At 44.2% G+C, this 22,851-nt stretch overlaps 1 protein-coding gene across 2 annotated transcripts in view; it reads left to right on the forward strand.

Annotated features, from left to right (window-relative positions):
• Positions 1-22,851, forward strand: part of RNF213 (ring finger protein 213) — a 132,420-nt gene that overhangs the window by 41,604 nt on the left and 67,965 nt on the right. For both annotated transcript variants that reach the window (XM_067463861.1, XM_067463862.1), the window contains exons 17-22: positions 5,049-5,222; positions 5,965-6,123; positions 7,229-7,845; positions 20,783-20,948; positions 21,786-22,003; positions 22,423-22,563. In XM_067463861.1, coding sequence (XP_067319962.1) covers positions 5,049-5,222; positions 5,965-6,123; positions 7,229-7,845; positions 20,783-20,948; positions 21,786-22,003; positions 22,423-22,563 — 1,475 coding nt within the window. The remainder of the gene's footprint in view (positions 1-5,048; positions 5,223-5,964; positions 6,124-7,228; positions 7,846-20,782; positions 20,949-21,785; positions 22,004-22,422; positions 22,564-22,851) is intronic.

Raw genomic sequence — 22,851 nt, forward strand, 5'->3', positions numbered from 1 at the left:
GCAAAGGCCTTTGCTCAAGAAGCACTTCTTCTCTCTAAGCTCCAGAAGGACTTAGCAAAGAACACAGCTGACACATCCGGCAAACTCATTGCTGGAGCAGTGGCCTTGAGACGTCACGCCTGGCTCAGGGCGTCCACTCTTTCTCCTTCAGCTCGCACGCTGATTGAAGATCTCCCTATGGATCAAACAGGATTGTTTAATCCAGAAACAGATTCCCAGTTAAAACACTCCCATGAGATGAAACAAACGGTCACTAAATATGACCAACAACCTTATCAACAGAGACAGAGATGGGGCAATTATTATCATTACCCCACCTATCACAGAGGCCGTTACAACCCTCACTCCTACAGAGGAAAACAACGTCCTCATTCATCTCCTGCCACCACCGGGAAGCCACCTGTTCCCTTTAAGGGTCAGTATCGGGGCACTAAACCACCAGATAACAAAAAACGGCGTTTTTAGCCCCCCTCCATCCCCACCACTGCATCTACCTGACCCTTCCCCACCCTCCACACACACCACATCCACCTTACCACTGTACCTCAACAGACTCCATCCATACTTACCTGCTTGGCAGTCCATAACCAATGACACCTGGGTCCTCCGCATAGTAGATGAAGGTTACGCCATTGAATTCCATTCTCTCCCTCCACTGGGAAAAATTTTACCAACTCAATCCTCTCCCATGCTTTGGGACGAGATCTCCTCTCTTTTAGACAAAGGGGCGATTTCCCCTGTACATCCCGACCTGGCTCACACTTGCTTTTTCTCCCGCTACTTCCTAGTAGATAAAAGGGACGGAGGTCAACGCCCCATCTTAGACCTCCGAGGCATTAACAAATTTATTTCACCTCGCAAATTTCGCATGGTCTCACTAGCCAACATCCTTCCTTTCATCACGAAGGGAGCATGGCTCGCCAAGGTTGACCTCAGAGACGCATACTTCCACATCTCAATCAGACACAACCATCGCAAATACCTCTCCTTTGCACTGGACAACCACATTTTTTCTTTCTCCGTATTACCCTTTGGTCTTTCCTCCGCCCCAAGGGTTTTCACTAAATGCATGTCAGTAGTAGCTGCTCACCTACGCCAGAACGGCGTAACGGTTTTTCCATACATAGATGATTGGCTTTTTTCAGCGAAATCTCGTTCCCAGCTCCTCTCTGACATCTCCTTCACCTTGTCTCTCTTACAGGAACTTGGACTTGTCGTAAATTTCGACAAATCCCACCTCATACCTACCCAGCGCATCCATTTCATTGGTGCCCTGATAGACTCCACATCCCAACGGGCTTACCTGCCAGAAGACCGGTTCTCCAATCTCTGCCAAGCCATCAACAGCCTGCTTTCTTCAGGCCGGTCCTCTGCATGGGCTATCCAATCTATCCTTGGCCACATGGCGTCCACTACAAGTGTGACTCCCTTCGCCCGGCTTCGCCTCCGCCCACTCCAGTCCTGGTTCCTGGGCGTATTCGATCCCATTCACGACTCACAATCCATGATTCTTCAACCTCCCGCTCACGTCCTCAGCTCCCTCCTGTGGTGGACAAGGGAATCCAATGTGTGCTCAGGTCTCCCATTCACACCCCCACGCCCGTCTCTGTCACTCACAACAGACGCCTCTTCCCTCGGCTGGGGAGCACACCTCCGGGACTTGACGATCAGCGGCCGCTGGTCTCCCTCAGAGCAGAAACTCCACATCAACGCACTGGAGCTACTGGCAGTGGGAAAAGCCCTCCGGGCCTTTGCTCACCAAGTCTCCAACCGCACCATCCAGGTAGTCACAGACAACACATCAGTAAAATTTTACCTCAACAAACAAGGGGGAACCCACTCCCCAACACTCCTCTCCATATCATCAGAGATCTGGGAATGGTGCATTCGGAGGAACATATTCCTCATTGCAATCCACCTTCCGGGAAAAGACAATACCCTGGCGGACTCCCTCAGCAGGACTCCGACCACAACCCACGAGTGGCACTTGCACCCCAGAGAGTTCAACCTCTTGACCCGTCACTGGGGCCAACCACAAGTAGATATGTTTGCCTCCCCAGACAACACACAGTGCACACTCTTTTGCGCGAGGCTCCACCCTCACGTATTCCCAGGTTGCTTAGGAGACGCCTTTCTCTCAGTGGTCTCAAGGGTTCCTCTACATCTTTCCCCCCCTTCCTCTACTCTCCAGAGTAGTGGCGAAGGTCATCACAGACAAGGCCAATTGTATCCTGATAACCCCATGGTGGCCCAGACAACCATGGTTTGCCCCTCTCCTTCACGCATCACGAAGAACGTTCCTTCGCCTACGATCCAGCCCGGATCTCCTCACCATACAAAACGGACTGATCTGTCATCCAGATCTCCCAACTCTACGCCTCACGGCGTGGAGGATCACACCATGACCCATCTCTCCGAGGCTGCACGACTTATCATCCAGGCAGCCCAAAAGACTTCCACCAAAAGAGCTTACACCTATAAATGGTCAAAATTCAAGTCTTTCACTCACCCCTTGGGCTTTGAGCCTGCCTCAGCCCCAGTACATATTGTATTAGATTTTCTAGTTCACCTCTCCTCACGGGGTTTTTCCCTCTCCTCAATTAAGTGCTATCTCGCAGCACTCTCCTGGTTTCGGAGGAAATCAGGACTACCGTCCCTTTTTCAAGATCCGTTGATACAGTTATTTGTTAAAGGTTATAAAAATGTTCACCCCCCAGTTTCCCCTCCACCCCCGGCTTGGAGCCTTGAGCTTGTATTGTCTCAACTCTCCAAACCTCCCTTTGAACCCATGGCCTCCTGTGACATCTCCCATCTTTCCTGGAAGACGGCGTTCCTAGTGGCCATTACCTCGGCAAGGAGGGCCAGTGAACTCGCTGCTCTTCGCTCAGATCCTCCCTTTATTAGGTTCCACGAGGATAAAGTAGTCCTTCGGACTGACATTACCTTCCTTCCCAAAGTTGTCTCCAAGTTTCACATGTCCCAAGACATCACCCTCCCTGCTTTCTTTCCTAACCCTTCCTCTCCTTTGGAAGTTGCACTCCACGCGTTGGATGTCAAAAGAGCCCTCTCCTTCTATATATCCAGGACAGCCTCCTATAGGAAATCTCCTAGACTTTTCCTAAAATACCGGAAAGACGCCTTGGGAGCTCCAGTAACATCTCAAAGACTATCATCATGGATAGTATCCACAATTCGCTTAGCTTATGGTTTGGCGCACAAAGAGCCTCCTTCAACTATCCATGCCCACTCTACAAGGTCACTTTCAACATCTCAAGCCTTTCTCCACGGTGTTCCTGTCCACGACATCTGCAGAGCAGCAACTTGGACGACACCTTCCACCTTTGCCTCTCATTACAAGCTCGACATCCTCGCCAAGAGAGATGCAGCCTTCGGCAGAGCAGTTCTTTTCTCCTGTGTGGCATGACCCACCTCCAGGTTGGTAGCTTTACAATCACCCATTAGTGCGCATTTCACAGACTACACGAGGAAGAAATATGGGTTGCTTACCTGTAAACGTATTTCTTCCAGTGATAGTCTGTGAAATCCGCACGTCCCGCCCGTCCTCCCCTCTTATGTCATGCCTCTTTTCCTGGCTGCTGTCTGGCGGCAAGGAACTGAAGCGGAACTCCGCCTACTGCCTTTTATACCATTGGGAGGGTGGGCGGGACTCCCGCCTAAAATCTTTGCATCTAGAATGTTCCGAAATCTCTGCGCATGCGCACAGAAACCCATTAGTGCGGATTTCACAGACTATCACTGGAAGAAATACGTTTACAGGTAAGCAACCCATATTTTCCTTCCTTGATCCCTGCAGTGAAGACTACATTACTGCTTTTGTTATGATCTTTGTTTATATCCTATCTTTCCATCCTGACATCTCATATGCAACATGAATAAGGAGCAGTTGAACAAAATGCGAGGATAGAGATAGATGCAAGGATCTTTGAAATGGTGGAAATCCAAGCATAGTGCTCAGTACAAATGCATATCTCCCACCATTTCATGAATATCTGTTTCCAGACTTCTGTAGAGAAGAGATCTCTGGAGAACCTGCCAGCTGCTGCTTCTGTCTTTTGAGGTGGTGACTGCCATGCTCTTACTCATTCATTCACAAGATGGAAGTGGGTGTCTTGTGGGTCTTGAATTGACAGGAGGCATGAATTCGCACCAATCACTATGCTTGGATTCCTGCTATTTCACAGATCTCACTAGATCGATCAAAAATACATTTATTCAGAAATATGAAACACTTTTAAATATGAAGCATTTTGCATTGGATATATTTGACCAGTATAAACTAAAAATATAATTAAAAACAGTTATAAATATTAATGATTAACTGCAAGCCTGTGAAGCTCTTGCAACAAGGAATTGCTTGTTCCCTGTCACCAGTCTGGTTGGAGGTCTTTGGACTTGCTGAAGTTTTTCCAAGCATTCTTCAAGGTTGCCCAAATAGAGTCTGTTACAGTAATCCAAACTCCAGATAATCTTTGTTTTTTATTTGGAAAAATAATGGATAATATTTTTAAGACTGGGTAGCAAAATGAAATATGACAAACTATTGGCAGTGGTAGGTTATCTTGTATAAATTGAGCAGTCCTTTTTCGAAATGATTTATACTTCTTGCATATACATAATGAGTTATCGTGGAGATCGGACTTAATTCTAAACATGAAATTCATTTATGTTACATGTACACCAGGCATGGGCAAATTTCGGTCCTCCAGGTGTTTGGACTTCAACTCTCACAATTCCTAACAGCCTACCGACTGTTAGGAATTGTGGGAGTTGAAATCCAAAACACCTGGAGGGCTGAAGGTTGTCCATGCCTGATGAACACCTTATATAAAAATACTGTTTTATTTGTGTATGTTGAACCATGAGAAAACAAAGCCACCCATATGGATAATTTTGGAGTTTTTCAGATTATTTCAGATAAGGCATATTCAACCTGTATATAGTTGATTCAAGGTTAAATGAGGAGGAAGATAACTTGAATAGTTTAAAGCGCATTTTTAATGATTCTCTGCATGGCTCTAATCTAACAGGTGCAGATGGCAACATTTTGGAGAAACTTACTGATGAGGCTCAGGAGCTAATGGCTGTTGCGGACTCGGTATATATGAATATTACTGAGAAACTTAAAACAGGAGAGATCCTTGTAAAACATTTGGAACAAGTTCAAAAGTACAGGAAGCAGTTTCTGTCCATTTGTGAATTAAGTAAGTTTGTACAAATTTTGTCAATTTCTGAATTAAGTGAACTGGTTCACACACACACATAAATGGCAAAATGTCATAATGCAGGACATTTTAATATGTTTAGTTGCACTTTAGCTAGTTGATAGATTAATAATTATTTTATGTTTGTTTGTTGATAAATATACTCTGCTTTTTGATGATGCAGGTTAGTGACATGTTTTGATTAACATTACCTAATGGTGAAGCATCTCTCCTGTTCATGAGATAATGTTACAGTTATCGTTTTTGAAAATGCTCTATTTAAACATTCTGTGTAAAAATCTGCTTGACAAATCAAGACAACTTTTGCAAAAAAAAAAAAAAAGAGAGAGGGAGAGAGAGAGAAACTGAATTGAATCTAACAACACATAACAGAATAAATTGATTAGGTATTGCAGCCAAGCAAAATGTAAACCTAATGATGGCCTCATGTTTTTTGTATAGCTCAGTTCTAGAACATCTGCCTAGATGTTCCTTAATTTTCAATAGGATTATTTTGATCTATACATTGGCTTGTTATGTATTGTAGATGTAAACCCCACTAAAGAATCTGGAGCTACACCCACTTGTAGTGTCAGCTAAAGTAAGCACATTAAATCAGACATATGTAATTCCCATTGTTATAGTAAATAGAACTTAAACATTGGTCTCTGATGTTTTAATAAATTACACAAATTGGGAAGAATTTTGTAAAGATGTGTGTGATGATGCATTTTTATTTCAGAGAACAGAGATCTTTCTTTTGGGGAAAAATCAGATGATAAAGTCAAACTAGAGCAAATGCTTGATTTGAGGTTTCAGGAACTACTGGCTGTCAAAAGAGAGAGAAAATACTTGGGGTCCCTCCTAGATTTGTGCAGGAAGACACAAGATTCTGTAAAAGGTAATTTAAAATAACATGGATGTTTTTCTTTGCAATTAATTGTTAATTAGTTCCTAAAGTATGAAGTTGAAATACAGCAGGCAATAAAATCAGAAGGAAGCAAAAAATAATAACATGTGAAAAACATAATGACTAGGAGGGAAAGCGGGTAAAATATAAACTGTATTTTTTCTGGCATTTGTGTTTGGTGGTGTGCAAAAGTCATTGCTATTATGTTCGTGTTTAACTGTTAGAGTATTTGGTTTGTAACAGTAGCTAAAACTGGAGTCATCTGGTTTGAATACACAGTGAGCGTTGCCAAGGAGACGAGGCTGGCTAGCTCATGAGAGGGCGGAGCCAAGCAGGAAAAGGGTGATTTTTAAAAAGGCCTGGAGAGTGAGAGAAAGACTTGTGGGTGAGCGGGTGGCTTTATCAGTCTAGGAGGGCTGAAGAGAAAACCTGGGCAGATTCTTCAGTCAAAGAAGATTAAAGAATGCCTAGTTAAGATCCCTAGTTAAGGAAGGACTAGAGATCAGAGATTTGATTGAGGGAAGATCAAATTGAAATGCTATTTATAGTAGTGAAACATTGTTCACTAGAGAGCGTCACCTCAATGAAAGTTAGCCACAAGCTGTGTTATCTGGAAGAGTGAACTGAATTATAAACCACGTGATATTCAAAGTTCCATAAGTTATTTAACAGCCTGCAACTATAAGCTTTGTACACAATAAACTTGTTATCTTTTTTTTGAAAACCGTCTCACTTCAACTATTCTGCGTCGGTAGAGCCAGATCTCATCGGTGGTACCTCAAATACCTCACGTTGGTAGCAGTTACCTTAATTTACTAATAATAATTGGCCTCCTCCATAATATACTCTTCTACACAGTTGAGGCCTGAGGTGAATCCCCTCCATAACATCCACATCTGAAAGATTGGTGATAGTGGTGGGGATCTTCAAAGATAGAATCCCTATACCCTGTCCATCGTGGAGTGCACATCGTCCCAATTGGTGGCAGCGGTTGCCATCTTCCCAGGTGGCATAATGTCAATCATTATGAAAAGAAGCTGAAAAGTTAAATTATTTGAAAAATTAATTACAAGTTATTATTTTTTTCCCTTTTCAGTGAATATCACTGACCTGGAGGAGAAGCACAGTGAAAATCTGGCATCAAAAGCTTTGAGTGATATTGTGAGACACTCAATTTCTCATAACTGTGATAAAATAGAGACCTATTACCATTTAAGCCCAGCCCTGAAGAAAATATCTGAAATTGTGGACCATTACAAAGACAGCTACGTCTTCCAGTATTGTTGGGAGTGGGCAGCCAAGCATCTGGTAAACAAAGTTGAGGATTTGGTTGAGGAGGAGTTTGAAGGGGAAGAGGAGGATGAGGCTGCCACTTTGGACCTGGAAGAAGTGCCTACCTGCTTGTTTAAACCGTGCTATGATGAGTTCTGTAGGCTGTATGATTGTCTAAAATCTGGAGAGCTCATGTTTTCTGAAGTGGATACTCTCTTCAAAGATTTTGTTAATCACTATGAAGAACTAAAAAAGGATTTTAAGGTTATGTGTGATCTCCAGTCTCAAGATCAAGGAGGATGGATAAGTGAAAGGATTCAACAGATCCAACAATATCATGAATTACATTTGGCAGTGGACTCAGCTAAGGTTATTGACAAAGTCAGAGAAGATTTGAACCTCTCTGGTGACTTCAGAGTTCTGCAACAGTTACTGTACATTGTAAGTACACCTCTTTTAACCATAATTCCAAAAGCTTCCCAGTAAACTATAATATTTTTTAAATGTATGGCCTCTTCTAAAACTGCGAAAACAGATTTTGCATTGCAGATTTGAGTAGTAGAAAAATGTAATAATCGTCACAGTTCATATGAGTTAGATGAGGTATTGTTTACTGTTTGAAGCAATATTGTTTGCTATTCTGTGTACTGCTTTTTAAAATTGATAAGTATAAATTTTACAGTATTGGAATCAGGGCCTTCTCTTTAATGTCATCTGTTTGTCCAGATATTAAGTATTCACTAAAAGATAGGATATTTTCAAACAGAACTTTTTTCTGGAATGACTACGTTACCTTCTTCCTCTCTTTGCTTATCACTGCAACAAGCATGCTACAGTGATAAATAAAGGTTGCTTACCTGTAACCGTATTTCTTCGAGTGTCAGTCCGTGAAATCCGCACCTATGGGTTCTTCCTTGCGCATGCGCAGAGACTCGGAACATTTCTAAGTTAAATGAATTAAAAATGATTATTTAGAGCCATATAGGCTCCGCCCATCCCCCCGCCCCCCGGATATAAGTGCCAAGCGGCGCCGCCATTATCTAGTTCCTAGCGCTAAACAGCGGCCAGGAGAATGGCATGACAGAGGGGAGGACGGGCGGGTCGTGCGGATTCACGGACTGACACTCGAAGAAATATGGTTACAGGTAAGCAACCTTTATTTATTCTTCGTGTCGTCCGTGAAATGTGCAACTATGGGTGAATAGCAAGCTACTGACCTGGAGGTGGGTCATGCCACACAGGAGAAAAGAACTGCTCTGCCGAAGCCGGCATCTTGCTTTGCTTGTATGTCAAGCTTGTAGTGAGAGGCAAACGTGGACGGTGTAGCCCACGTAGCTGCTTTGCAAATTTGGTCCAAGGGAACTCCCTTGAGAAATGCTTGAGATGTGGACACAGCGCGTGTTGAATGTCCCACCAGGTGGGATGGAGGGTCCTTCCCTGCGAGTTGGTAGGCTAGACGGATCGTCGCAACAATCCAGGAGGCTAGTCCTTGGGAGGACACAGGGTGGCCAAGTACGTCTTTCCTGTATTTCAAAAACAATCTGGGAGACTTCCTATAGGTGGAAGTCCTATGTAAGTAAAAGGAAAGTGCTCTTTTAATATCAAGGGAGTGCAGAACTACCTCCAACTGGGAGGATGGGTTGGGGAAAAAGTTTGGTAGAACAATGTCTTGCGACATATGAAAATGAGAAACCACCTTAGGGAGAAACATGACATCGGTGCGAAGAACGACCTTGTCAGGGTGGAATCTAACATAGGGGGGGTCTGACCGGAGGGCCGCAAGTTCGCTGGCTCTCCTGGCTGAGGTAATGGCCACAAGGAAGGCCGTCTTCCACGATAGGTGGGAGATATCATTAGAGGCCATAGGTTCAAACGGTGGTTTGGATAACTGGGACAACACTAGCTCCAGGCTCCACTGGGGGGGGAGGGGGGAGACGGGAGGGTGGATATTTTTGTAGCCCTTAAGAAATAATTGTACCAGATGGTCTTGAAAAAGGGATGGCAAGCCGGACTTTCTTCGGAAAAAGGAAATTGCTGCCAGGTAGCATTTCACCGAAGAAAGGGAGAAACCTTTGTTGGAGAGATGGACAAGGAAGTCCAGAATCAAGGGTGTAGGTGCAGAGGTAGGATTGTGTCCCAGTGATTGAGCAAAGGATTTGAAAGAGGACCACTTATAGTCATATGACCTTTTGGTGGCGGGTTTATGGGCCAAGAGTATGCGGGAGACTTCATCAGAAAGGATTAGTGTGGTTTGATTCTCCACGCCGTTAGGCGTAGAGATTGCAGGTCTGGGTGTAAGACCAGGCCGTTCTCTACTGTGAGAAGGTCTGGGGTCTGGCTGAGGTGGAGGTAATCGTTGTTGGAGATTTGGAGGAGGGGGGCAAACCAGTGTTGCCGTGGCCACCAGGGTGTGATTAAAATGCAGTCCGCGTTGTCCTGGATTATTTTGGCTATGACTGGGGATAGGAGAGGGAGCGGTGGGAAGAGGTAGAGAAGGCCGGGCGACCATTGGAATAGGAAGGCGTCTCCGAGACAGCCTTGGGATGCACGAGGGTGGAGCCGTGCGCAATAGAGGGGACAGTGGTTGTTTAGTGGAGATGCAGACAGGTCTATTCTGGGTTCGCCCCACTTGTGTGTGAGGGCTTTGAACTGTCTGGGGTGTAGATGCCACTCGTGGTTGTTTTTGGATGATCTGCTTAGAGAGTCTGCCAGGGTGTTGTCCTGGCCTGGCAAGTGGATGGCTGTGAGAAGGACATTCCTCCGAATGCACCACTCCCAAATTCGTTGTGAGATGTGGAGGAGTGTGCGTGAGCGTGTTCCTCCCTGTTTGTTGATGTAGTATTTGACCGAGGTGTTGTCTGTTACTATTTGTATCACATGGTTGGATACGATGCGTGTGAAGGCCCGAAGGGCCTTCTCCACTGCCATCATTTCTAGAGCATTGATGTGGAACTTCTGGTCCTGTGGGGACCAGTGGCCACTGACCTGAAACCCCTTGAGATGTGCTCCCCAACCTAAGTTGGAGGCGTCGGTTGTGAGGGACATAGAGGGGCGAGGATGGTTGAATGGCATCCCCGAGAGAACATTGTATTGCTTTGTCCACCATGAGAGTGACTGGAGGACAGGGAGGGGCGGTTCTAGGACCCGTGACTGGGGTTCGTGAAGAGGGTCGAACGCCCTGAGAAACCAACTTTGAAGGGGTCTCATTCTTAGATGAGCGAAGGGTGTCACATTTGTGGTAGAAGCCATATGGCCAAGGATAGACTGGATAGCCCAAGCCGATGTTTGGCGGGATTGTTGTAGGGTCAGGATAGATTGGCGCAAATTTAGGAAGCGATCTTCTGGGAGGAAGGCCTTCTGAAGTGTGGAGTCTATTATGGCTCCTATAAATTGTATATGTTGTGTTGGGATCAGGTGCGATTTTTCATGATTCACGACCAGACCCAGATCCTGTAAAAGAGATAAAGTATAATCAGTATCTTTGCACAATTGTGACCGAGAGGACGAGCAGAACATCCAGTTGTCCAGGTAAGGAAAAACTGTGACGCCCTGTTGGCGGAGGTGTGCGGCTATAACAGACATGCACTTGGTGAATACTCTTGGTGAAGTGGAAAGTCCGAATGGGAGAGAATTGAAAGAGAAGAATTTGTTTTGGACCGCAAAGGTAAGGAACCTGCGGTGGGAGTGTCTAATTGAAATATGGAAGTAGGCGTCCCGTAAGTCCACCGTGGCTAACCATGAGTCTTTGGGAATGAAGGGGAGGATTTTGGGAAGTGTTACCATGCGAAATTTACATGGTGTAATGAAAATGTTGAGTTTACGTAGATCAAGAATGGGGCGTAGACCACCATCTTTCTTATCCACCAAGAAGTAACGGGAGAAGAAACAGGTGTCTGCATCTTGTGAGGAAGTAGGTGAGATGGCGCCTTTCTGAAGGAGAGAGTGAATCTCTTCCCAGATGGTTTGGGAAGGTGGGGTTAGTAGTATATTGCCCACTGGGGGATAGTTGTCAAATTCTATGGCGTAACCCCTTTCAACGATGTCCAATACCCAGGTGTCTGTGGTTATGGACTGCCATGCCGGGAGGAAGGTATGTAATCTGTCCAGGTATGTAAGTGGTTGGAGAGTATCAGTAGGTGTAGGTGTGCTAAAAACAGCGTTTGTTGGTATTGGGGGGCCTGGTACCGCGGTACTGACCTCTAGATGGCAGGGGCGGTCGTCTTGACAATGTGGAGGGGTTGTAAGGCCTCTGTCGTCCCTTGTAGAATGAGGTGTTGTAGGGCCTATTGTAGTATTGAGGACGGTAGTAATAGGACCCCCATCGTTGGCGCTGGTAAGAGTATGGTTGTTGGTCATACTTGTATACCGTCTGTTTCATTTCATGGGAGTGTTTCAATTGAGAGTCTGTTTCAGGATTGAAAAGGCCCGCTTCATCCATGGGGAGGTTTTCAATCAGGGTGCGTTGTGATTGAGAGAGGATAGCTGCTCTTAGCCAGGCGTGGCGGCGAAGGGCCACTGATCCCGCAATAAGTTTGCCTGCGGTGTCAGCAATATTTTTGGAGAGGTCTTTTTGTAGGGAGGACAAAAGGAGAGCTTCTTGTCTAAAAGCTGTGGCTAGAGGTTGTTCAGTTGGAGGTAATAGGTCTAAATAGGGAGCTATTTTGTTCCACAAGGCAGTTTGGTATACACTCATGTATACTCCATAGTGAGCCATGCGTGCAAAGAGGCATGCTGAGGAGTAGAATTTTTTGGCCATAGCATCCAATTTCCTTCCTTCTTTTTTTTTTTTTCCAAATAATTTTTATTAAACATTTTATAAATCAACACAGGGAAAGAGGGGGAACAATAACAAGAGGATAGAAAAGAAGGAAGGGTAGCACAAAAACACAACAAAAAAAAACACCTAAACTAATCTAAAATGACCTCCACTCCAACCTCAGGATCTTCTCACTCTACTTCTCCAACTTAATTATCTATTCTTGTCCTCTAAAACTTTTATCTTTAAGTTTCTTTTCGTAGTCATAGAAAAAGGTCCAGTCTGTTCTCTTTAGCGATTTTCCAGTATTTCTTCTCATCAAAAAAGTTAGTTCATCCATGTCTCTTGTTTCTTTAACTTTCTCCAACCATTCTTCAATGGTCGGTATTTGGTCATTCTTCCAATATTTGGCAAAAACAATCCTTGCCGCTGTAGTGTAGTATGTAAATAATTTGTCTTCATTCTCATCCAGTTTAAAATCCGAATCTGTAAATCCCAATAAATAATACTCAGGTTTCTTTTTTAATCTCTTCTTCAACATCTTTTGTGTTTCCTCATGGACCGAAGCCCAAAACTTAGTTGTATCCTTACAAGTCCACCACATATGGTAGAATTTCCATATTTCCTTCCTTCTTTATCAGAAGGAGAGGTTTGGTTAATTTGAGTTGGTTTAGGTTGAGCATCAGTCATGACAGAATTTGCTTTAGGCATTTAGCCAGCCATGAAGCTGAGGAAAGATCAATACGGTATAAGCTTTCAGGCCTTTTAGGAGTTGCTGGGACCGAAGCCGGGGCAACTCCATTATTTTTGAGAATCTTTAATAAGTAAGGTAGAGTGGGCAACACAGTGGATGAGGGTTGTTGTTGTTCAGTAGAAGTAAAACACGGGTCAGCTACCGTATCGGTAGGTTCCGGAGTAGCTAAGTTTAAAGTTCTAGTCAGTCTTATTAAGAGAGCTGAGAATTTCTTAAATTCCTCCAAATTTTTGGGGGAAGGGTCAGGTTCAGGTTGGGTGTCTAGAATGGCAGGTGTATCATCATTGGATTCAATGTCAATGGTTTCTGGGTCTGGTAAGGGTGGGTTGTTGGGATCTTGTTCTGTTGGATGAGTTAGGGTCTCAGTGTGATGTTCTTGAGGGTGAGAGAGTGTGGCCGTGGGAGGCGCACGGGGGGGCTGGGGGTATCTAGGGTCTTCACCATGAGAGGTATCAAAACCTCTATAGTGATCAGGGTGGGGAGGGTAATAGAAAGGGTAAGGGAAGGGGGTTCCGGGAAGATGGCGACGAACGAGCAGCGGAATTTGCTCCTGGAAATAGCTGTTTTTCCACAACTCCCCCAGGATTTATAACCCAAAATGACATCCAAGGGCAAGAAAAGGTCCCGGACCAGCCCCAGCAATGGAACAGGGTCCCATAAATCACCAAAAGCACGGAAACAGATGAGAATCGATGCTTACCTTCCAAACTCCCCGGATATAGCAACATCACAAACTGTGAGTAGTGGAGCACTGATAACACCTTCGATAAACTCACTGAATGTGGGTTCCCCCCTCTCTGACCAGGAGACAAGCCCAGGACAAATGCCAGAGGGTAATGGAGATAATGGTCATTTGAACTCTCCGGGGTGCAGCCCTTCCCTAGACCATGATATGCAGAAATATCAGGAGATATGTTTGCTGTCAGTGGAATCAATGATGCTGATTTTGAACAGACTAGGTCAAATTTCACAACAAATTCAAAGGCTACTTGACTTGCATTCCACACAGTGTTTTCAGGGAGTCAAGCCTGCAGAGACGCCCAGGTGCTCACATGCTGAGGATGCTCCTCTGACCACAGCTGCTGTTAATCACAGTAATAAACCAACAGTTGAAACTAAAGCATGCCTCACTCTGCAAAAAGCCCAGATAGTTCTGCAGCTCAATCAAAATGCTTTGGGCTGGAACCATAAACAACAAATTGTAAAATCACTGGCTTACTTGCTCAGAATCCAGCCCAAACTTATTGACTTAAAGGATCACAATTTTCTTCCAACACAGAATGGTGTAAAACGAATCCTCCTTACCTTCAACTCCCTTGAGATGTCAGACCGCCTAGCTCAAATGAAGGACATCTTATGGAACAGGCATGGAATAACTATCAGTAGGGTATTTAAGGATCAGACAGTCAATCATCTCATTCCTCGAAGTACATTGGATACACGGGTACAAGAAAGAAACCCAACACAGTTAACACAGCTCCAAGTCAGGAATTGTCACCCAGCAGTTGCTTACATTGATTCGGAACTTAAATCAGACCCTAATACAGATTCTTCCACGGCTCCTCCCAAGTCAAGCCCCCCCTCTAAGACTGTTACAAAAGAAAACAACAATGACAGAGATGCATCTGTGATTCCAGTAATGACTCAAGTAACAGAAAAGCAGATCAAAGACACTCCTGCAGGTGCTGCTTTAACCATTCCACACACTATGGACTCTCCTCAACCCCAGATGGAGCTTGCCTCTCCACCGGTCATAGGTGAGGGCTTGCAGACAGCAAATGAGTTTGGCTCTCTACTCGCCAATGACCCACATTTCATTACTCATGTGGCATTGGTCCATCCAGCCCCTTCATCAGAAGGCCAAGTTTCTTACTCACCAAACAATGACCCAGACCTGATACAGAAGGATCGTGACCAGGCCATAGATCCCTTGGGACTATGACAGCTACAGGGCCAGCACGGGGTCAGCCTATTGACTTGGAATGTGGCTGGGTGGCTCGCATCCATTAGAGACCCTTGTTTTATAGACTTTCTTTCCCACTATGATATTATTCTGATCCAGGAATCTTGGGCAGTAGGTGATCTGATAGCTAATGGATTCCACTCGTATTGTGTAGGGGCAGAGCCAGGAGCTACACATGGAAGAGCAAAAGGTGGATTAGGGATTTTAGTTTCTACCACTTTACGTGCCATAACAAGGCCCCTTCCCTCATTAAAAACAACTGCAATGGCAGTGCTAATTCAACTTAAGTATCATACCTTGATGATAATAAATGTCTATCTGCCTCCAACGAGGAAGAAAGCCCAAACTAGAGCTTTATGGTCAGAATTGGAAAATTATGCTGCAGACCTCATGGTGCAGAACCCAAATGCCTCTGTAATTATGGGAGGGGATTTCAATGCAAGAATGGGACCTGATGATGCCACACTCTTTAAATGTTACAAAGGCCTTCCTCCTGCCACTGAATATGAGGTTCCACTTCTAACTCGTCGTTCCAAAGATCAAAAAACAAACTTTGCAGGGTTGTGTTTGGCTCAATCAACATCACGACTGAATCTCCACATCTTAAATGGTGCTCTGGAAGGTGATCACCCAGCAGAATTTACATATCTTTCTGGCTCTAAAATGAGCGCCATTGACTATATAGCCATCTCAAGGGACCTTCTTCCATATGCCAAAACCTTGGAAGTTAAGCCCAAGTTTGACAGTGATCATTTTCCTGTCCTGCTGCACCTAAATTCTTTCACCCAAAATACCCACACAGTGGAATGTTTCCAACCCTCCCTATCACCTCCAGGAGGAACCCATGTCAGGGCCAAATGGACTCCCTGTCTGAACCAAAGAATATCTGAGCTCCTGGCCTCTGATCGACTAATGGGGCTACAGACTGCCTTGACATCATCAGCATCCCCCAACATACTACTTGACAACTATATGAACATCACTCAAGAAATACAGAAGCACCTAAGGTTTAACAATTTTACATCAAGGAAGCAGCAACAGCAATACTCCAAGCCCTGGTTTGATAAAGATTGCGTCAATGCTAAAAATGCTCTTGTTGCCACTTATCAGGCCTTCATATCCAATACCTCACCATCAGCAGCGCAAGACCTTCTTCAACAAAAGAGGCATTACAAGCAGATGCTCGCATATAAGAAAAAGGAAGCTATGAAAAACAACTGGGCTCAGCTTATCAAAGCTGTCAAAGAGAAAGACTCAGCCACTTTCTGGCATATTACATCAAATGCCCAAAGATCTGATCAACCTATTGTGGATTCCCACATCCCTCCGGGGATTTGGGAGGCATATTTCCAGGATCTCTATATGGAGACCTCTACTGGAAGGGACTGTCCCAACTTTGATACAGAGAACCTTCCACCATGGCCACCTGTATCAGCTACAGAAATTAAGAACCTGGTTGCCCAACTACGATCAGGCAAGGCTCCAGGAGAAGATCTTATCCCAGCAGAGGCCATCAAGAACAACCTGGATTTCTGGACCCCCATCCTAGCCTCACTCTTTACATGTATTGACAACCATGGCCAAATCCCCAAGGATTGGGGGCTTGCAATCATTGTTCCCATCTATAAAAAGAAAGGGAAAAAGGATGATCCTGCGAACTATCGACCAATCAGCCTCCTTAACACTATCAGCAAGCTATATGCTAGACATCTACAATGGAAACTCCAAGATTGGTTGGAACAAGAAAGCATATTAGCTGAGGAGCAAGCTGGATTCAGGGAAGGTCGATCCACCATAGATCAGTGCCTAGTGCTGCAACACCTTGTGGAAAAATATTCCTCTCAAAACATAACCTCACTGTATGCTGCTTTTATTGACTTTAAAGCAGCATTTGATTCCATCTCGCGAGTTAAACTTTGGGAAAAACTGGAGAGTTCTACAATTGATCGCCGTCTATTATATCTAATACGCCAACTTCATGAAAAGACCACACTCAAAGTAAGATGCAACCCACAGGGCCACCTCACTGAGGCTGTTGAAACATGCAAGGGTGTCAAGCAAGGCTGCATTCTGGCCCCTTTGCTGTTCAACTTCTATATAAACTCCATAGTGGCCCAGCTTCAAAACATGGACTTCCACCCCCCAAAGCTGGCGGGAAGACACATCTCCATCCTGCTTTATGCAGATGCTGCTGCTGTACTCTCTAGAACACCCATTGGGCTCAAAAGAGCTTTGAGAGCATTAATACAACATTGCAACACAGATCAGCTCCAACTCAATTACAATAAAACCAAAATCATGGCTTTCGCTAATAGGCCCAGGACTTACTCTTGGAGCATAGATGGTCATAAAATTGAACAAGTTACATCCTTCAAATATCTAGGTGTAGTTTTCCAATCTAATGGTAGCAGAAGAGCTCATGGGGATCAAGTATCCAACACCGCGCAGGGGAGCTCAATTGCCATTCTTAAATATCTCAGGACAAGAGGGGGTCACTTCACACCGGCAGCGCTCAAGCTGTTTGAAGCCAAGTCATTACCCCAACTCTTGTATGGTGCTCAGCTGGGCCCCTCCCCCAGTTTTGCCCCATTAGAGGTGGTTCAGTCCAAGTTTCTGAGATCGGCCTTGCAGGTACCTAAATGTGTTTCTAATGCCACCCTGCGACTAGAGACGGGTTTTATGAGAGTGGAGGCCAGGGTGTGGGTGGCCATACTTAACCTCTGGCTCAGACTGTCCCGTGCACCCCTTGGCCTTGCCCCACTAACCATGGAGGATGACTTCCAATCCACATGGAAGCAGGCGGTAGCATCCAAAATCTCCTCGTTGGGATTTTCTCCAGGTCTACTATTAGCTATGGATTACAATCAAGCCAAAGCACTTATTAAACAACGTATCACAGACACAGAGCGCCAACTAGATTTGGCCTCGGCTCCAACCTTTCTTGTCAGTGAAGACAGCAGATACCTTGCCTCCCCTATGGCATATTTAACATACTTAGAGGTTCCTATTCATCGGAGGGCTTTCACCCTGGCCCGATGCCACGCTCTCCCATCAGCTGTACTCGAAGGCCGCTACCGGAAGATCCCTTTCCCAGAGAGACTCTGCCCCTGTGACTCGGGTCATGTGGAAACAATAGAACATGTGCTCCTTCAGTGTCCGTTCTACAGGGATACCCGTGCCAGGCTTATCTTACCCCTGATAGACAAGCACCCAGGCCATTCAGGACAATTTTATACCTCCCTGTTACTTGCGGATACTAATTCAGCTACAACCTACAATGTCGCAAAGTTTTGTGCAGCAGCATACAAAATCCGCCAGGGAATGACTAGTTCCAAAAGTCAACTGTGTGTCCAGTAATCGTCTTCCCTGAATCTACAATTTGATGATGGATCTGGACATTGTATGTTTTTACCCTGTTTCCCCTTCTGCTCCCTCACCCATATTGTGTTTTTAGTAGTTGTATTTATATTTTTAATGTACCAAACATGCCAGGTTTGTAAGGAAATGTGACACTATTTCCTGTGCTGGTCAATGACCGAAATAAATGTTTTGATTTGATTTGGGAGGAGGAGGGGGGTAAGGTGGTAAGGGTATTCTGGGTACCCATATGGCTGAGAGTGCTCGGAGGAGCGAGGACGGGGCCTTTTGGGAGGAGGAGAGGAGGGCATTGCCGGTTCCGCCTCAGGAGAAGGGGATCGGCGGCGGCGGCGTGAGGATTGCGCAATCGGCGCAGATGGAACCGGGGAGGGAGTTTCCCTCGGGCCCGAGGTTTGTGGAATGTTAGGGGATGGGAGGGGGGAGGCTTGGGAGAGGGGAAGCGGTGGCGGAGAGGTTGACCGGCCTGCGGAGGTCTGAGCTTCCAACTCCGAGGGAGGGGCGAGGAGCTCCAGTGGAGGGAGGTGGGAGGGGTCATCCAGGTGGAGCATGGTGGGGAGGGGCTCATGGAGGTGCATCACGGAACCGGAGGAGTGGAGCATCGGTTCCAGTCTGGGAGGGCTCAAGGACTGTGAGTCAGTGAGTTGCCGTCCCTTTTTTTGTTTATTTGGTTTCTCTTTCGTTTTCCCAGGCCTCGTGGCCTGTTTGAAGATTTTTGCTTTTTTGCAGGCGGCTCCACAGAGGGAGCGTTTGCATGATCCAAATCACGCCTTTCCCCAGCGCGTGGGGAGGGAGGCTGAGAGGGCTCCAGTATTGGGGATAGGGAGGGGGTAGGGAGGGATTGTGGAGCCAGAGCGCGCTCGTAAAGCAAAGCTTTTAAACGGGCATCTCTCGTTTTGCGAGCCCTTGTAGTGAAATTAAGGCAAATCTCACAGGATTGGAGATTGTGGGATTCTCCCAAGCAAAGGAGGCACTTTGAATGCCTGTCGGCTTCGGGGAGGGTGGCTCCGCAAGCTGAGCAATTTTTGAAATAAAGGGAAGACATCCTAGCCTGAGGTGAAGGAGGAGAGTAGTCAGCCGGTCTGAGTCAAGGGTTGGAGAGAGGCAGGTCGGTCAAAAAATCAGTCCAAAGTCAGTTAAAGTCAGTCCGTATGAAAAAAATCGAGGAGAGCTGTTCCGAGATGCTGCTAGTTTAGCGTGGAAAAAGGAACTAGATAATGGCGGCGCCGCTTGGCGCTTATATCCGGGGGGCGGGGGGATGGGCGGAGCCTATATGGCTCAAAATAATCATTTTTAATTCATTTAACTTAGAAATGTTCTGAGTCTCTGCGCATGCGCAAGGAAGAACCCATAGGTGCGCATTTCACGGACGACACGAAGAATAAGTAGGTTTGGTCCTCAGAAAAATAAATAAACAAATGAAAAGAAAGTGACAGTCTGATGCTCATCTCTAAAGTTTCCCCACCTGTCTCAAGGCCCCTGTATTTTGCTCCTTCTCTCAGTAACATCTTAGCATTTGAAGGGATAAATTAGTTTTCCTTTGCCTATTTAATCCCTGCCCTCACCAAAGTTTTGGAATTATTAGCCCTATTAGAGAGTTTTCCAGTCAAAGTGTAACACTGTCTGCAGTTTCTCTCTCCAGTTGATACTTAGTTGACTGGGCTTCTGAATCTTGGAGGATGACTTATCACAGCTTTTTAATGTGTGGGCTTTTGTAAAAGCTGTATAATGTGAATCATAATGAAGAAACATTGAAAATTTAAATCATTTGAAAAAATCCTTCCAAGTTATGACGTCTTAAAATGAATATTGTTGAAATGGAGAAGTACAGTGAATTTTTTAAAATTTTGCTTCCTGGAAGAAGGTTTTTTTTCCTTTTGCAGACTGATTGCTTCTTTATATCTTTGTTTTATCCTGTGTTAAAGAAATTTACTGCACATATTAGAGACTACAACGGAAAAATTACTACATCTTTATAAAGCCACATTGTGGGCTATGTAGGAACAAGCAGGCAGAGAATTTGTATGGAAAATAACTCCCAGAAGAATCTTAAGATAGAATAGTATACTGTTTTGTTTTTTTTACTGACCAGGCAGTATAATTGCAAAAAGTGCCACAGACAAGTCATAAAATTGGAAAGAGCAAAAGTAGAGAACAAGCAGCAATAGGGTTTCCTCAGTCTACTTTTGGATGTATGTAAGATATTCAAGTTTCTAATTTTATTTCTGAAGAAAAGGTTAAAAAACCAAGTTCTTTTAGTCTAGGTATGCCTGACCAATTTTGATTATATAGGAGATTGGATGAAAGAGAAGAGTCTCCATACATTTCTTAGAATCATGGAATTATAGGGTTGGAAGGGACCTCCACTGCCATTCAATCCAACCTCCTGCCATGCAGGAACACAGTCAGAGCTGTCCTGACAGATAGCCATCCAGGCTCATGCCACAAAAAAGTAGGAGATTCCATTGAAATTTTAAAAAACCAGGATTCACAGATTTCTAATGTGTCATCTATATTATTTTCTTTTCAGACTGATGAATTTCAGTCTTTTCAGAATGAAAAGCTCTCCTCCATGAGTCGTGCATTGATGCGTGCTAAAAAGTTGATGCAAGGAATCACTGAATCCCGCCGTAGATGTCTTGAGGAGATTACACTCCGGAAAGATTTTGTCAACTGGGTCAAAGAGGCTTTAGAAGGTAGAACAAATGCACATGCACAAAAAAACATAGCATGCAACCATCTTATGGTACAGTTGGGAAGATCTGGTTATGTAGTGGGGTGTTGACATTGTGTGTTTTCTCCTTTGTTCACATTTCTACATTTCATGCCTCTATTTTCTTGCATGTATATACTCATCTTGTTCACACACAGACAAGCATGTAGACTAGAGCTTCTTAAACTTTTTCCACTTGTGACCCTTTCTGCCCAATATTTTTATGGGACCCCAGATATATAGCTTTATAAAATGGGTATTAAAGTAAAATAAAATCGTGATAATAACTCAGTATTTGCAAGGCTTGCTAAACAGTCTGATTTTCCTTTTTGTGAAGTACAGTTCCAGCGTTTTCTGCAGAATTCACTGTAAATATTGTATGTTGTTGCTAACAGATTTGTAAATGTGCAGCATTTAGGAAACATTTGTCTTTTCCAAATTTTTGTGACCCCAACATTGGGGTAAGGGAACCTCATTTGGAGCTGGAATCCACAGTTTAAAAAGCAGTGATCTAGACAGTGTTAAAATAATATATCCAAACATACATATCCAGCTCTATCACACATACTCTTTAGCAAGCAAACATATGGATTTTAGTATGTGGGAAGGGTAGAGCAGAGGATTTTTTAAAAACTCTGTGGGATCTAGAAGTAGAGGGGATATGAGGATTGTGAGATGGGGCAGGGTACAGAGTAAAAAAGAAGAATGAAACTATTGCATAAATAAACTGTACTCTGACTGTGTTACAGTAGAAGCTTGTGTATTTTAAATGCTATGGTGTATTCTGCACTGAATCTCCCTTTTCCCCTCTTCCTATTAGATATAAATGAGCTGAAGGTGTTTGTGGACCTGGCTTCTATATCTGCTGGAGAGAATGACATGGACGTGGATCGTGTGGCTTGTTTCCATGATGCTGTGCTTGGTTATTCTTCCCTATTATATGAACTAGAACGGGAAGCAGGGTTTGAGCAATTCATGGACCATTTAGACAAATTATGGAAAGCCCTGGAAAGTGATTGTACACTCCCTAAAAAACTGGTAATATATGCTGGTAACCTTAGCCCATCTTTTTGTTATCTACTGTATTCTGTTCCAGTGTGGTACCATTGTATTCAATAAAATATAATGTTATTTTATGGTATTATATCCATCTTATAATAAGTTGGGGGTTTAAGATCAGAATGTGATTTATATGTGAACAAAGTATTGAGGGCCTGCTTTATCAAATACACTATATTGTATCTCTTGATGAATTTAGTCGCATGTGACTTGGACTTTTTCATCTATCACTGTGCTCAACATTATAGAACATAAAGGATTGCAAACATTATGTGCTTTGCTGAAAATTATCATTTGTCTCCAAATCATACCCTGTAACCATCTGTGGATAACAAACCATTGACTAGTACAATAATTTTTGGAATTATTCCAGACTAACTTTTTGTTGCACTCCCCAGTGTGACTCTGCAAGACATTTGGAATGGCTCAAAACCATAAAAGAGAGCCATGGCTCTGTTGAATTGTCATCTATATCATTGGCAACTACAATCAATAATAAAGGAATCTATAAAATTAGAGCTCCAGTTGAAGGCCAGAAGGTAAGACATTGCTTGAAAGTACCTAAAGTTTATGGCATTCTTGGAATACTGCCCTAAATATTAAAAACCAAAAGTACTAGCTCCTTCTTCTGCTCTCTCTTCCAGTTCTATGCCTTGTTTGCTATAAACAGATTGATACAATTGAATATTCAACACTTATTTATCCAGCCCTTCTCCACCCTCCTCACAGTAGTTATGCTGCTAAAATAAAATCTACTGGCTAAATGGGACTAAAAAGATTAAAAGGGTTTTCTTTGTGAGATGCTTTGTTAACTGAAGGGTACGGGC

The sequence above is a fragment of the Anolis sagrei genome, chromosome 2 (assembly GCF_037176765.1).
Source record: "Anolis sagrei isolate rAnoSag1 chromosome 2, rAnoSag1.mat, whole genome shotgun sequence".
NCBI lineage: Eukaryota > Metazoa > Chordata > Lepidosauria > Squamata > Dactyloidae > Anolis > Anolis sagrei.